This window comes from Rutilus rutilus, assembly GCF_951802725.1.
Source record: "Rutilus rutilus genome assembly, chromosome: 18".
Lineage (NCBI taxonomy): Eukaryota > Metazoa > Chordata > Actinopteri > Cypriniformes > Leuciscidae > Rutilus > Rutilus rutilus.
In genome coordinates, this window is record NC_140231.1 from 36,922,152 (window position 1) to 36,934,651 (window position 12,500).

At 45.7% G+C, this 12,500-nt stretch overlaps 1 protein-coding gene across 2 annotated transcripts in view; it reads left to right on the forward strand.

Annotated features, from left to right (window-relative positions):
* Positions 1–12,500, forward strand: part of aff1 (AF4/FMR2 family, member 1) — a 39,273-nt gene that overhangs the window by 13,611 nt on the left and 13,162 nt on the right. The window contains exons 3-15 of one of the 2 annotated variants that reach the window (XM_084386694.1): positions 1–355; positions 436–489; positions 560–643; positions 723–747; positions 821–860; positions 958–973; positions 1,087–1,164; positions 5,255–5,992; positions 9,833–9,927; positions 10,720–10,870; positions 10,937–11,004; positions 11,139–11,202; positions 11,289–11,425. The exon at positions 1–355 is cut by the window's left edge and continues 38 nt beyond it. In XM_084386694.1, the coding sequence (XP_084242820.1) occupies positions 1–355; positions 436–489; positions 560–643; positions 723–747; positions 821–860; positions 958–973; positions 1,087–1,164; positions 5,255–5,992; positions 9,833–9,927; positions 10,720–10,870; positions 10,937–11,004; positions 11,139–11,202; positions 11,289–11,425 (1,905 nt within the window). Of the gene's footprint in view, positions 356–435; positions 490–559; positions 644–722; positions 748–820; positions 861–957; positions 974–1,058; positions 1,165–5,254; positions 5,993–9,832; positions 9,928–10,719; positions 10,871–10,936; positions 11,005–11,138; positions 11,203–11,288; positions 11,426–12,500 lie in introns of both variants that reach the window. The other variant, XM_084386693.1, reaches the window with a different exon arrangement.

The window sequence follows — 12,500 nt, forward strand, 5'->3', positions numbered from 1 at the left end:
CATGCTGGGTAATTACGAGGATGGATCGGATGAGTTCCCTGTGGCGCGTCTCCTCGAGCTGGACGGTCTCCCGGCTCTGGGTCCCCCTGTGCTCCCACTGTCTCCTCTGCCGGCCAGCGACTCGTCCTCGTCCTCATCTCCGGATCTCAGCATCCACAGGCCGGACGTCCCGCCGCTCACGCTCAACTTACCCTGCAAACTGGCCAATGCCAAGAAGCCCACGGCGTACGTGAGGCCGATGGACGGTCAGGATCAGGTGACCAGCGACTCTCCACGACTGAAGGCCTCACCGGAGCGCTTACAGGACCTGAAGGAGAGCAGTGAACCAAGCCTGCCCCCTCTGCAGTCTGTTGATGTGAGTGTTACCTGCAGCTCTTACAGTGAGAGATCGCCACGGTAACAGTGAGCGTAACTGAGCTTGTGTGTGTTGATCAGGCTAGCGTCGTGTCGCAGGTCGTGTCTGGCAAACGCGCGGAGGACATTCTGCAGGTCAGTTGAGTTTGGGACAGTCTTGTTTGGTAGGAGAACTGCAGGATCTCAATGTCTCTCTGGCACACAGGAAATGACCTCATGGCCTCCACTGTTGATGAGCATTTGTACGCCGAGCTCAGCCGAGCCACCGAAGGTCCTCAACACTAACGAGGTTAGATCACAATAATTGCTTCTTTTTGAAACTCCAGCTTAACACCTTCATCCCAACTCATTCACTGCTGCTTTGACAGGAGTTGCATGGATTCACGGCTCTCAGTAAGTGTGTGTGTGTGTGTGTGTGTGTTGTGTTTTTTTTTATGTGCTTTTAATTAGTTGTGTTGTTCATTAGAAGCTCATGAATCATCAGACGGTGTTCAGCTGGAACCGCAGTGAGTATCAGATCAGATCTCTGTGTCTCCAGTTCACATGAAAATACTCATTCTGTTCTATCATCATTTACTCACCTCTGTGACTTACATTATACAGAAGGAGATGTTCAGCAGAATGTTTACTTTACTCAAGTGTCTATGTGTGTGTGTGTGTGTGTGTGTGTGTGTGTGTGTGTGTGTGTGTGTTTGTATTTATAGAGTAGCTTCTGGCAGCTCCAGAGTCTCTGACAGCAGTTCAGACACTGACAGTGAGAACAACAGAAGCCCAGATCAACCAGCAGCTCATGAACCATCAAACACACAGGTACAAAGACACACACACTCTCTCTCACACACACACACACACACACACACACACACACACTCACACTCACACTCACACACACACACACACACACACACACACACACACACACACACACACACACACACACACACTCACACTCACACATACGGGTACTCTCTCACACACACAGGGGAACACACACACACACACACACACACACACATACACACAGGTACTCGTGCACACACACACACACACACACACACACACACACACACACACACACACACACACACACACACACACACACACAGACACACACATACACGAGTACACACACAAACAGTTACACACATACTTACACACACTCACACAGGTACACATTCACAAGTACACACACACCTTCACACACAGGTACACACATACACTATATTGCCAAAAGTATTGGGACACCCCTCAAATCATTGAGTTCAGGAGTTCAATCTCTTCCATGGTCACAGGTGTATAAATCAAGCACTAGCCATGCAGACGCTTCTACACACCTCTGTGAAAGAACGGGTCGCTCTCAGGAGCTCAGTGAACTCAAGCGTGGGACCGGGATCGGTTGCGATCTGTGCAATAAGTCCATTCATTAAATTTCCTCACTACTAAATATTCCATGGTCAACTGTTAGTGGTATTATAACAAAGTGGAAGCAATTGGGAACAATAGCAACTCAGCCACGTAAAATCCCAGAGCGTAGTCATGCTGAGGCTCACAGTGCACAGAAGTCGCCAACTTTCTGCAGAGTCAATAGCTACAGACCTCCAAACTTCTGTGGCCTTCAGATTAGCTCAAGAACAGTGTGTAGAGCTCCATGGCCGAGCAGCTCCACTCACTCGCTGCATCCAAGCCTTACATCACCAAGTGCAATGCAAAGCGTGGGATGCAGTGGTGTAAAGTGTGGGATGCAGTGGCGTAAAGCGGGAGATGCAGTGGCATTAAGCGGGGGATGCAGTGGCGTAAAGCGGGGGATGCAGTGGCATTAAGCGGGGGATGCAGTGGCATTAAGCGGGGGATGCAGTGGCATTAAGCGGGGGATGCAGTGGTGTAAAGCGGGGGATGCAGTGGTGTGATGCGGTGGTGTAAAGCGGGGGATGCAGTGGTGTAAAGCGGGGGATACAGTGGGGTAAAGCGGGGGATGCAGTGGGGTAAAGCGGGGGATGCAGTGGGGTAAAGCAGGGGATGCAGTGGGGTAAAGCGGGGGATGCAGTGGTGTAAGGGCGGAGGATGCAGTGGTGTAAAGCGTGGGGATTCAGTGGGGTAAAGCGGGGGATGCAGTGGGGTAAAGCGGGGGATGCAGTGGGGTAAAGCGGGGGATGCAGTGGCGTAAAGCGGGGGATGCAGTGGCGTAAAGCGAGGGATGCAGTGGCGTAAAGCGGGGGATGCAGTGGCGTAAAGCGGGGGATTCAGTGGTGTAAAGCGGGGGATGCAGTGGTGTTAAGCGGGGGATGCAGTGGCATTAAGTGTGGGATGCAGTGGTGTAAAGCGTGGAATGCAGTGGGGTAAAGCGTGGGATGCAGTGGGGTAAAGCGGGGGATACAGTGGTGTAAAGCGGGAGATGCAGTGGGGTAAAGCAGCGGATGCAGTGGGGTAAAGCGGGGGATGCAGTGGGGTAAAGCGGGGGATGCAGTGGCGTAAAGTAGGGATGCAGTGATGTAAAGTGGGGGATGCAATGGTGTAAAGTGTAAAGCATGGGGTGGGTGCAGTGGTGTAAAGCCTGGGATGCAGTGGGGTAAAGTGTGGGATGCAGTGGGTTAAAGCAGGGGATGCAGTGGCGTAAAGCGTGGGGTGCAGTGGTGTAAAGTGGGAGATGCAGTGGCGTAAAGCGGGGGATGCAGTGGTGTAAAGCATGGGATGCAGTGGCGTAAAGCATGGGATGCAGTGGTGTAAAGCGGGAGATGCAGTGGAATTAAGCGGGGGATGCAGTGGTGTAAAGCATGGGATGCAGTGGTGTAAAGCGGGGGATGCAGTGGCATTAAGCGGGGGATGCAGTGGTGTAAAGCGGGGGATGCAGTAGTGTAAAGCGGGGGATGCAGTGGGGTAAAGCGGGGGATGCAGTGGCGTAAAGCGGGGGATGCAGTGGCGTAAAGCGGGGGATGCAGTGGTGTAAAGCGGGGGATGCAGTGGTGTAAAGCGGGGGATGCAGTGGTGTAAAGTGTAAAGCGTGGGGTGGGTGCAGTGGTGTAAAGCCTGGGATGCAGTGGCGTAAAGCGTGGGGTGGGTGCAGTGGTGTAAAGCCTGGGATGCAGTGGGGTAAAGTGTGGGATGCAGTGGGTTAAAGCAAGAGATGCAGTGGGGTAAAGCGTGGGATGCAGTGGCGTAAAGCGTGGGATGCAGTGGCGTAAAGCGTGGGGTGCAGTGGTGAAAAGCGGGGATGCAGTGGAGTAAAGCGTGGGATTCAGTGGTGTAAAGCGTGAGATGAGTGTAGTGGCGTAAAGCGTGGGATGCAGTGGCGTAAAGCGTGGGATGCAGTGGAGTAAAGCGTGGGATTCAGTGGTGTAAAGCGTGAGATGAGTGTAGTGGCGTAAAGCGTGGGATGCAGTGGCGTAAAGCGTGGGATGCAGTGGAGTAAAGCGTGGGATGCAGTGGCGTAAAGCGTGGGATGCAGTGGCGTAAAGCGTGGGGTGCAGTGGTGAAAAGCGGGGATGCAGTGGAGTAAAGCGTGGGATGCAGTGGAGTAAAGCGTGGGATGCAGTGGCGTAAAGCGTGGGATGCAGTGGTGAAAAGCGGGGATGCAGTGGTGTAAAGCGGGGGATGCAGTGGTGTAAAGTGTAAAGCGTGGGGTGGGTGCAGTGGTGTAAAGCCTGGGATGCAGTGGCGTAAAGCGTGGGGTGGGTCCAGTGGTGTAAAGCCTGGGATGCAGTGGGGTAAAGTGTGGGATGCAGTGGGTTAAAGCAAGAGATGCAGTGGGGTAAAGCGTGGGATGCAGTGGCGTAAAGCGTGGGATGCAGTGGCGTAAAGCGTGGGATGCAGTGGCGTAAAGCGTGGGGTGCAGTGGTGAAAAGCGGGGATGCAGTGGAGTAAAGCGTGGGATTCAGTGGAGTAAAGCGTGAGATGAGTGTAGTGGCGTAAAGCGTGGGATGCAGTGGCGTAAAGCGTGGGATTCAGTGGTGTAAAGCGTGAGATGAGTGTAGTGGCGTAAAGCGTGGGATGCAGTGGAGTAAAGCGTGGGGTGGGTGCAGTGGTGTAAAGCGGGAGATGCAGTGGCGTAAAGCGTGGGATGCAGTGGCGTAAAGCGTGGGATGCAGTGGCTTAAAGCGTGGGGTGCAGTGGCGTAAGGCGTGGGGTGCAGTGGCGTAAAGCGTGGGGTGCAGTGGTGTAAACCATGTTCTCTGGAGTGACGAATCGCGTTTCTCTGTCTGCCAATCCGATGGACGAGTCTGCGTTTGGCGGTTGCCAGGAGGACGGTACTTGCCTGACTGCATTGTGCCAAGTGTAAAGTTTGGTGGAGGGGGGGTTGTGGGGTTGTTTTTCAGGGCTTGGCCCCTTAGTTACAGTTAAAGAAACTCTTAATGTTTCAGCATACCAAGAAATTTTGGACAATTTCATGCTCCCAACTTTGTGGTGACAGTTTGGGGATGTTCCAATTCCAGCATTACTGCGCACCAGTGCACAAAGCAGGACCATAAAGACATGGATGAGGAGTTTGATGTGGAGGAACTGGACTGGCCTGCACAGAGTCCTGACCTCAACCCGATAGAACAGCTTTGAGATGAATTAGAGCAGAGACTGTGAGCCAGGCCTTCTTGTCCAACATCAGTGCCTGACCTCACAAATGCGCTTCTAGAAGAATGGTCAAAAATTCCCATAAACACACTTCTAAACCTTGTGGAAAGCCTTCCCAGAAGAGTTATAGTTGCAAAGGGTGGGCCAACTCCATATTAAACCCTACGGATTAAGAATGGGATGTTATTAAAGTTCATGTGCATGTAAAGGCAGACGTCCCAAAACTTTTGCCAATATAGTGTATTTCACGCATCACATTACATATTGTCATGTTCTCATGATGAGATTCATTAAACAACATGCTCACATTCTCAACATCATAACGTGTGTGTGTGTTTAGACACAGAAAGTCAGTGACTGGCATTTGGGAAGATGGTTAGAAAGGAAGGAAGACCAGCACCAGCAGTCCCCTGGGAGCCCATGTGATGTCATCAAGCCCAGCTCCCATGATCCCGCTGGAAGGACTGAGGCTGCAGGTCAGCAGGGTTGCTATAGTAACCCATCCGACACCGGGAGAGTGGCCGATGGCAGACAAACTGTGGGAAACACGTGCACGCGTGGGAATCTGCCGTTAGGAAGCACATGCGTGGAAAGTTCCCAGCGTGTTGAAAATGCCTCCACGCGCAGATCGAAACACAAGAGAGAGAAAACGTCACGTGACACAGAGCAGAAGAAAACAACAACAACAGACAACAACATCAGCAAACAAACATGCGGGAAACCGCCGCTGCTGGTGAAGATCCAGCTGAATCTACTCTCCAGAATCCCTCGGGAGCCTAAAGCAGCCCAACACCGGACCGGCCTGACGTTCTCCAGAATCCCCCGTGAGCCCAGAATCCCCCGTGAGCCCAGAATCCCTCAGGAGCCCAGAATCCCTCAGGAGCCCAGAATCCCTCAGGAGCCCAGAATCCCTCAGGAGCCCAGAATCCCTCAGGAGCCCAGAATCCCTCGTGAGCCCAGAATCCCTCAGGAGCCCAGAATCCCTCAGGAGCCCAGAATCCCTCAGGAGCCCAGAATCCCTCGGGAGCCTAAAGCAGCGCGACACCAAACCGGCCGGACGACCGCATGCAAGAGAACCGTGAGACCAACCTTCAACCTTTTCACCCTGAATGATCATCGGTCAGAGAATGGTTGACCTCAGTCGAGTCTAAAATAATCTGTGCTAATAACCCTAATTAACTAACATCTGTTGCAGAGCAGTAGATATGAACAACAACCATTTCATTATATCTTTCAGAATCAGATGTTCCCATGATTTTAATATATGTGTGTGTGTGTGTGTGTGTGAGAGACTGTGTGTGTGACTGTGTGACTTACTGTGTGTGTATGTGTGTGTGTGTGTCAAGTCAAGGCAGCTTCATTTATGTAGCGCTTTTAACAATATGAATTGTTTCAAAGCAGCTTTACAGTGATAATAGGAAATTGCAGTAACAGAGATTGTTTTGACTTTACAGCAGCTCTAGGATAAAGTTATTGTCTAGCTAAAGTTAGTTTTGATTGATTGATTCACTTCTATTGCGAAGTTCATTAGTTATTAACTTAGGGGCCGCTAACACGACACCGTTCTAACAGAAAACCCTCAACGCGCTCCGGCCACCCATCTGCACAAAACAGTGCCTGGTGGCTCGAGAACGCACTCCCGGAAATAGGTTCCAAGGTTCAAATGATTAGCAGTTATCTCTGCGCAAACCTCTGTGCAAACACCGACGTCACACACATGCGCATCACATGTTCAGTCCATAGGTATGCGCGTTAGAATATATATGTGCACAGACGTGTAGTCCTTCTTTACAAATCAACCCTCAACATACTACTTGTCTGGCCTTAAAAATGTATAATACAGAATTATTTATCGTGTCCACATAGCCACGTGCTGACTCTGTACAGATAAAATGACAACATTTTATCTGTACAGAGGTAAAGGGAAGGGAAGGAGGCCTTCACAGGGGAGAGACTAGCTGACACTTCAAGACTGCGTTGTCGTCATCAGATCTGGATCCGGCGGACTGCGGTAAAACTCCGGATAAACAGAAAGACTAATATTAGCGTTGACGCCATCCTTCTTATGATGTAACGAGTACATCAGGATTTATGGGAAGTGTTCCCGGTTCCGGCTGACCTAACCTATGCAGCCTTACATTGAATTATAGAAGTCTATAATGTGTTATGTGTATGCTAGGTCAAAGAGATGTGTTTTTAGTTTAGATTTAAACTGATAGAGTGTGTCTGCTTCCCGGACTATAATGCGTTAAGAGCTCGCTCAAGCACTGCGGAGCTAAACCATTTAGTGCTTTGTAAGTAATCAGCAATATTTAAAAATGCATATGATGTTTAATAGGGAGCCAGTGCAGTGTTGACAGAATGGGGCTAATGTGGTCATACTTCCTGGTTCTGGTAAGAACTCGAGCTGCTGCGTTTTGGACCAGCTGTAGTTTATTAAGCGTGCAGGGCAACCACCCATAGTAGCGTTACAATAATCTAGCCTTGATGTCATGAACGCATGAACTAATTGTTCTGCATTTGTCATTGAGAACATATGATGTAATTTATATATATTTTTTAAGATGGAAAAATGCGGTTTTACAGATACTAGACACGTGACTTTCAAATGAGAGATTGGTATCAAAGAGCACACCCAGGTTCCTAACCGATGACGAAGACTTGACAGAGCAGCCATCAAGTGTTAGACAGTATTCTTGGTTATTAACTGAGGAAGTTTTTGGTCTAATAATTAGAATCTGTTTTTTCAGAATTAAGTAGTAGGAAATTACTAGTGATCCAAATTTTTATATCAGCTATGCATTCTGTTAATTTTGTGAATTGGTAAGTTTCGTCAGGGCGTGAAGAAATATAGAGCTGAGTATCATCAGCATAACAGTGAAAACTAATGCCATGTTTCCTAATGATATCTCCCAAGGGTAACATGTACAGAGTGAACAGCAACGGTCCTAGTACTGAGCCTTGTGGTACACCATTCTGAATTTGTGATCGATGAGACATCTCTTCATTTACTGCTACAAACTGATAACGGTCAGATAAGTATGATTTAAACCATGCTAGTGCGATTCCACTAATGCCAACATAATTTTCGAGTATTTAAAAGAATGTTGTGGTCGATAGTATCAAATGCAGCACTAAGATCGAGTGACACTAATAGAGAGATACAACCACGATCGGATGATAAGAGCAAATCATTTGTGACTCTAATGAGAGCAGTCTCAGTACTATGGTATGGTCTAAATCCTGACTGGAAATCCTCGCAGATATCATTTCTTTCTAAAAAGGAACATAGTTGTGAAGATACCGCCTTTTCTAGTATCTTTGACAGAAAAGGTAGATTCGAGATCGGCCTGTAATTGACTAATTCTCTAAGATCAAGATGCGTTTTTTTAACAAGCGGTTTAATCATAGCCAGCTTAAAATTTTTGGTACGTATCCTAGAGACAAAGAGGAATTAATGATATTAAGAAGAGGATCTGTGACCTCTGGAAGCATCTCTTTCAGTAGCTTAGTCGGTATAGGGTCTAAGGCCTCGTTTACACTGCAGGTCTTGATGCCCAATTCTGATTTGTTGCCTATATCCGATTTTTTTGACTGTCTGTTTACACGTTATTTAAATTGTGACCCATATCCGATTCATGTGTTTACACTTGCCATAGGCTACTATCTGAAACATATCGCGCATGCTTAAAGGGTTAAATTCTCTTGCACAAATGGACGAACACAAAATATGTTTCATGCTCTGCGATACGCAAAGTTGCCAAACACCACTTTTGAATAAGAAACAATGTCTATAAAACTCGTTGAAACTCCATGAATCACAAGCGTATCGGTGAAAACACTCGTTAAAACAACATACACACCCGAACTTGACTGCACATCACATTTGACATTATTGATACTGCTTTCATTCATAATGCAACGGACCGATCTACGGCACATAAATTAAGGGCTGTTCACTGTTATACAATAAAGAGCCTGCACAGCAACAAGAAATAGAAATGAACACAAAAAAACTGCCTGTAGCCTGTACTTACACAACACTGACAGTGGAGTTGAGCAGCTATGGACAATTTTCTTTTTCTTTTGTGAGCGGCTGCGGACAAATTCTTTCTATGCACACACAATATTACATTACAATCTGCGCGTATGTTTTAAAAATATAATTGAACATGTAAATAGTCCTAGCACTTTTTACATTTAAATAGCCCACTTAAAGTGTTTATTACAAATAAATTTCTAATTGCTTAAAATTAATAAATGTAAATTAACAAAAATTTTCGTTAAATTTACAATCATGTGAAAACACTTCATGTGCCCCTCTCCACATTCCTCTCCTACGATGACACGTTTCGTCGGGCCATCCGTCCCTTTGCAGATGTGCGTCAGGGTTTCTCTCGTCATTAATCCGCGGAGACGTCGCCTAATGCCTCAGAAAATCCGATCTGCCTGTTTACATGACAGTCGCATTGGCACATATCCGATTTATTTCCACATATGAATGAGGCCTGAAACCGATCTGGAAATATCCGAATGCATGCGTCTTTTTCCTGTTTACACTGTCATAGAACACATCCGATCTGTGTCACATGTGAGCAAAAAATCAGAATTGGGTCACATTTCACTGGCAGTGTAAACGGGGCCTAACATACATGTTGTTGATTTAGATGATTTAACGAGTTTAGAAAATTCTTCCTCTCCTATAGCAATGAATGAATCGATTTTTTTCCTCAGGGACACTACAGTGCACTGCCTGATGCGATACTGTAGTAGACGGTTGCATAGTTATAATTTTCTCCCTGATATTATCAATCTTGTTAGTAAAGAAGTTCATAAAGTCATTACTGCTGTGGTGCTTGGAAAATGTACACTGTGTGACACTGTTTGTGTGTGTGTGTGACTGTGTGTGTGTTTGCAGGCAGAGAGCGATGAAAAGTTTCCAAAGAAGAAACAGAAACTGGTTGTAGATGGAAAAAAGTTTTTCTCCTCTCAGCAGAGCCTCCACGAATCAGAGTGAGTGTCCGTCAGAATCAGAAACCCATCAGCCAATCAGATCTTCTGCTTATTTAAAAATGTTTTGTGATGCTGCACACATAGATAATCACCACATCTCCAAAAGGAATTCAACACAAGATCACTCAAAAGTTTCTTTCCATGAAAATAGAAATGTATAAGTTTATAAATGATTTTGTGTGAAAAGGCCTTCCTCATGTTTCTGTTATTTACTACAAAGTTTTACAGTCTTCAGTATTTTTGACAAATCAGACCTGATCTGTCAAGTGTCCTGTACATAATAACAATAATAGCAATAGTGATGATGATGATGATGATTATGAAGATGATGAGGGAACTACAGGTTTATCAACTTGGTCCACAATCCTGACAGTCTTCATGTTTAACACTAGACTGTAGTTTTAGGGTACAAATGTCAGGATTGTACTGTGTGTTTCTTTCTTTCTTTACAGAATATCAAGTGTCATTTATTGTGATCTAATGCAGTGACTTTCAGACATTCATACATGCGACAGTACTCTTCTGAAGCTGAATGATAATAATAATAATAATAATTAATTCATTACATTTATATAGCGCTTTTCTCTGCACTCAAAGCGCTTTACATGGAAGGGGGAATCTCCTCAACCACCACCAGTGTGCAGCATCACCTGGATGATGCAACGGCAGCCATATTGTGCCAGAACGCCCACCACACACCAGCTTGTTGGTGGAGGGGATGGAAAGTACCTGAAGTCCCTGTTGACTCGGATCATCTGATGTCTCACTCAAACGTCTCCATGTTTCCATCAGAGCCTCCAGGAGCAGCGAGACCACGATGATGAAGAAGAAGAGGAAGAAGAGCACGAAACACGGCTCCGATGTTCCTCAAGAGCTGCGGCGAGACGCCGGACACAAGCCCCGATCTGACAGCCAGCTCAGGAAAGCAGAGGCTCATGGGAAGGTACTGTAGATCGTTTTCATGTTCAGGTCATTGTGGCGTGACTCGTAAAGAAGTGTGTTTATTAAGCAGAAACCCTGCCAGAGCCGCTGCGCCTTCCCAGAGGAACCGCGTCCCCCGACCGCTGAAGCCCACAGGTACGTCACACACACACACACACGCACACACACGCACACACACACACACACACAGACGTCACTCACGTCACACACCTCTCAGTGCTTCACTGATCCTTAAAGCATAGTGCTGACCTCTGACCTCTGATTCACAGGCAACGCTCTGTGGAAGATCATATGAAGGAAGCCAAAAAACTGAAGCACAAAGCAGATGCTACGGTGTTTATAAAGCCTTTGATCCCCCCGACCTCTGACCCCTGACCCCTGACCCCTGTATGGTGATGATGTTTCTCCATGTTTCTCAGCTGGATAAGATGGCTAAAGCGCTCTGCTATCTGGAGGCTGCGCTGGCGTTTGTGGAGAGTGCCATCGCCATGGAGACGGAGCCGGAGACGCCCAAATCCGCCTACACCATGTTCTCCGAGACGCTCGATCTGATCAGGTGTGGAGTTCAGTTCAGTTCACTTCACTTCACTTCACTTCAAGCTTATTTGTATTGTGCTTTTCAGAAAATGCTTGTTTCATTGTTACAGTTTTTGAAGATGAGTGTGTCAAAGTAACATTCATATGACAGTATTATGTTCACATGACAGTATTATGTTCACATGACAGTATTATGTTCACATGACAGTAATATGTTCATTTGACAGTAATTTAACAGTAATATGTTCATATGACAGTATTATGTTCACATGACAGTCATATGTTAATTTGACAGTAATTTAACAGTAATATGTTCATATGACAGTATTATGTTCACATGACAGTAATATGTTCACATGACAGTAATATGTTCACATGACAGTATTATTATGTTCACGTGACAGTAATATGTTCATATGACAGTAATATGTTCATATGACAGTATTATTGTGTTCTCATGACAGTAATATGTTCACATGACAGTAATATGTTCACATGACAGTATTATGTTCATATGACAGTAATATGTTCACATGACAGTATTATGTTCATATGACAGTAATATGTTCACATGACAGTAATGTTCACATGACAGTATTATGTTCACATGACAGTAATATGTTCATATGACAGTAATATGTTCACATGACAGTATTATGTTCATATGTCAGTAATATGTTCATATGACAGTAATATGTTCACATGACAGTATTATGTTCATATGACAGTAATATGTTCATTTGACAGTAATTTAACAGTAATATGTTCATATGACAGTAATATAACAGTAATATGTTCATATGACAGTATTATTATGTTCATATGACGGTATTATGTTCATATGACAGTAATATGTTCACATGACAGTATTATGTTCACATGACAGTAATATGTTCATATGACAGTAATATGTTCACATGACAGTATTATGTTCATATGTCAGTAATATGTTCACATGACAGTATTATTATGTTCATATGACAGTTAATATGTTCACATGACAGTATTATTATGTTCACATGACAGTAATATGTTCACATGACAGTAATATGTTCATATGACAGTAATATGTTCACATGACAGTATTATGTTCA